This window comes from Mercurialis annua, linkage group LG1-X, assembly GCF_937616625.2.
Source record: "Mercurialis annua linkage group LG1-X, ddMerAnnu1.2, whole genome shotgun sequence".
Lineage (NCBI taxonomy): Eukaryota > Viridiplantae > Streptophyta > Magnoliopsida > Malpighiales > Euphorbiaceae > Mercurialis > Mercurialis annua.
Genome location: NC_065570.1, coordinates 73,692,303 through 73,695,733, shown reverse-complemented (window position 1 = coordinate 73,695,733; position 3,431 = coordinate 73,692,303). Strand labels below are relative to the sequence as shown.

The 3,431-nt window shown below is 34.7% G+C and overlaps 1 protein-coding gene across 1 annotated transcript; it reads right to left on the bottom strand.

The window, feature by feature from the left end:
* Window positions 1–363: 363 nt before the first annotated feature.
* On the bottom strand, window positions 364–1,411 carry LOC126664425 (protein MIZU-KUSSEI 1). The gene has a single exon (XM_050356807.2). The coding sequence runs from the start codon at window positions 1,360–1,362 to the stop codon at window positions 466–468; it is 897 nt and encodes a 298-aa protein (XP_050212764.1). The 5' UTR covers window positions 1,363–1,411; the 3' UTR covers window positions 364–465.
* Between the last annotated feature and the right edge of the window lie 2,020 nt (window positions 1,412–3,431).

The window sequence follows — 3,431 nt, the reverse complement described above, 5'->3', positions numbered from 1 at the left end:
CCTCTAGAATCAATTACCCAGTAGTATGGCTATGGAGGTTAGCTTACTGTGCCACGTCCCCATTTTACATTTTTATTTTCCAAACAAGTCCACAAACATTTTGATTGCAACAACACAAAAGTATTGGTTTGATTTCATTAAAACCAATTTCGCCGCAAAACACCAAAACAACAGTCAACTTGGGTAATCTAACTATATGCCGCTCATACGCAAATTTATATACTCTGATTTTGCATCATCTCTTTGCTGCAGCAATCATTGCTTGCCTTACATTATGTTTACTTAATGTTAATTAGGTTTTAGTGAGCTTCATGCTTCAATTTAATAAATATGCATTAACATAGGTTACTATTTTTAAGAAAATAAAAAAAATGTTAGAAATAGACTAGATATTTTGTACAAGCTTACATACATATAACATACTGCAGGTAGCTAATTGGTTTAACATTATAGTATCAAACATTGTCACGATCTTAAAAGAAAAATACTGAGTTCTTGGCCTGAACTGCCAACAGGATTCATCATGTGAAATGACTCTGAGTCAGCAGAACCTATGACTCGTTGAAAAGTGGCACGTAAATACATGAGCTCTCCATCTTCTGACATGGGAGGCACAGGCAAAACCCCAGCACCCACAGACACCGACTGCATCAGCTTCAGTACTCCAGCGTCGCTCCCACTCAGCTGCCTCCTTATTGCAAACCCAACTTTCCTGCCATTGCAGTACATGGACCACACCGGGACGCGAAAGAGGGAGCACCAGCTGGAACTCTCTTTTTGTCGGTCGCACTCTAGGGCTATGCGGAGCAGCCCGTACTGCATCTCTCTGGCTAAGTAAGATGTGGGGACTGCGAATTCAAGAAGCAGAAGAGGAGAGGTGCGCGTGTCCTCTTGCAGACAGAAACTAACACGGCCCTTTCTGTAACCGAAGAAAGTGCCGGTTACGGTAGTGGAGTCGGAATCGATGGCATAGGAATGAGAGGGCTGGAATCCACAGCAGGGGACCATGCACTCGACGAGGGATCTAAAGGATCGGCGGAACCGCACTGGTCGTCCGCAGTCTACTGAGGTTGGAGCGTCGATTATGGAGAGCAGAGAACCTGTTTGGTTGCCCAGGTCTATCATCATCCTCATTGCAGAAGCTAGGTATAGAGTATTTTTAAGGAGAGGGCGTGAGGAATAAAGGGAATAAATAAGGGAAAGTATATGGGAGTGAGTGGGCAATAATTCCGGCCACGAGGGGGTGTGGGGTATATTGTTGGAAGCATCTGCATAGAAAGGAAAATGAAGAAAGCAAGATATGATGGAGTGAATAAGAAAAGTGGGTAACAGACGAGACATATGTTGAATGGCAATTGGCATAATGCATGAGCATGCACCAACCCAATCATTCCATCACTCTTCCTTTTGCCTCTCTTCTCATGCTTCATTTTTCCTATTCCTACATCTCCCACATCTATCCTTAAATTATTATGCAATTCCACCAAATTAAATATTCCCTCCATCCAAATAGAATTGTCAACTTTGTCTTTCTCATACAGTTTAAAAAAACAATTATTATTTATAAATTTTATAAAAAAATTTATACTTTTCTTATCTTACCTTTATTTAATATATGATTCACTTGCAATTTACTTTCAATTTACTCATTAGTAGATTTTAAATAGAAATAATATAAAAATTATTTACTTTTTTAAAAGTGAAAAAGAATTTTGGGACAAAAAAATTTTCTTAAAGTGGACAACTCTATTTGAACAGAAAAATGAATAAAGGAACACTTTCACCCCCGAACTTGCGTCAAAATATAAAAAAATCCAAAACAGGAAAATAGGATCATTTATACCCTGAACTTGTGTATTTCGGCTCAAAAGCACCTCTTTCCACTCTCATCTCGGAGAGTGAGGTACACTCTCTGGTTTCGGATAATGGTTTTCTTTCAAAGTGGTTTTTCACAAAACAAAAGATTAAAATGGTGCTTAAAATTTTCAATTTTTCAAATTAACATATTTATCCAAAAAAAATTTCAAATTAACATATAAAACTTTTAAATTAACATATAAAATTTTAAAATTAATAATTAATTTTAAAACTTTATTTATTTTATTAATAATAAAAATATTTTTTATACATAACAAAACAATTTACCATACGGAAAAATCGACCCCCGAAATAGATCCGGTGGGTCTGTTCATTTGGCAAGCTCCTCGCCAAAACAAGGAGCAGCAGCTCCCTTCTCCGGCGAGGAGGCTCCTCCTCCTCGCCAGAATTAAAAAAAATATTTTTTTGAAAAAAAAGTTTAAAAAAATATTTAAATTAATTATGAGTGAAAAGAAAAATTATTTTTTAGATAAAAAAATTATTCATTTAACTAGTGTTAAATTGCAATTAATTAGTGGTTATATATGATTAATTAGTGTTGATTATGATTAATAAGAGTTTGATTATGATTGATTTAAATTTCACTCTCCAATTCGAGCACCACGTCAGCAAAGGGGCTTTTTTTATCCGGTTTACACAAGTTCAGGGTATAAGTGATCCGGTTTTCCAGTTTTGGACTTTTTTGATATTTTGACACAAATTCGAGGGTGAAAGTGATCCTTTATTCATTTTAAAATAATGCTATATAACCCATCTCTTCCGACTCACCTTTTTATACCGTCCGACGTGTCAATCAAAAAGTGAATGTATTGAAATAAATTTTGCACGAGATACACTTTTGGGTAGAATTGAACAAATAAAATTCTATCATGTAAGAAGGGTTATAGAAGGTCGGTTATATAAAGTATTTTTCTATATTTTATACTAATAAATTTAGAGTTAATGTCATTGCATAGCTTTTTGCCTTTTTTTATTTAAACATAAACTACAAGACGTGTCATTAGATGAGTGATGGCAAATATACCAACAATTCGTATATGGCAGAGATGACATGAAATAATACATTTAAATGTGTTAATTATATTTTCTATGCAGTAGAACAACCCTAGACGATCAATGAGGATTTATGCATGTGCGTATGTGGGTGGGGAATAGACCTGGCCACCATTAAGGAAACGCCGGTTCCAGTTTGAATCTGACGGTTCACAGATCAATAAAAATATGCCGAAACCGTCTAAAAAGCCTGAAACCGCCGGTTCGGGACCGACCGGTTCCGGTTTACAGTTTCAGCCGGTTCCACAAATTAAATAAATTTAAATTTTATTTAAATTAAAATATACTATTTTTTATATCATTTGAACTAAATTGATAAATTCATTAGTATTGGATTACTTTCTTTGGCCTTAAGACTTGAATATATAAGTATAATCAAGTGATAACTTATAGCTTTATGCAATATGAGATATTTCATCATACTGTATATTTTTTATCGAGAGTATAATTTCACATAGAAAAAATAAAAAAATAATAGATAAAACACAAGTATAAATATA

Bases quoted from the DNA above. Each gene is read 5' to 3' on its own strand.
- LOC126664425 (XM_050356807.2), bottom strand. From the start codon at position 1,362: ATGCCAATTGCCATTCAACATATGTCTCGTCTGTTACCCACTTTTCTT.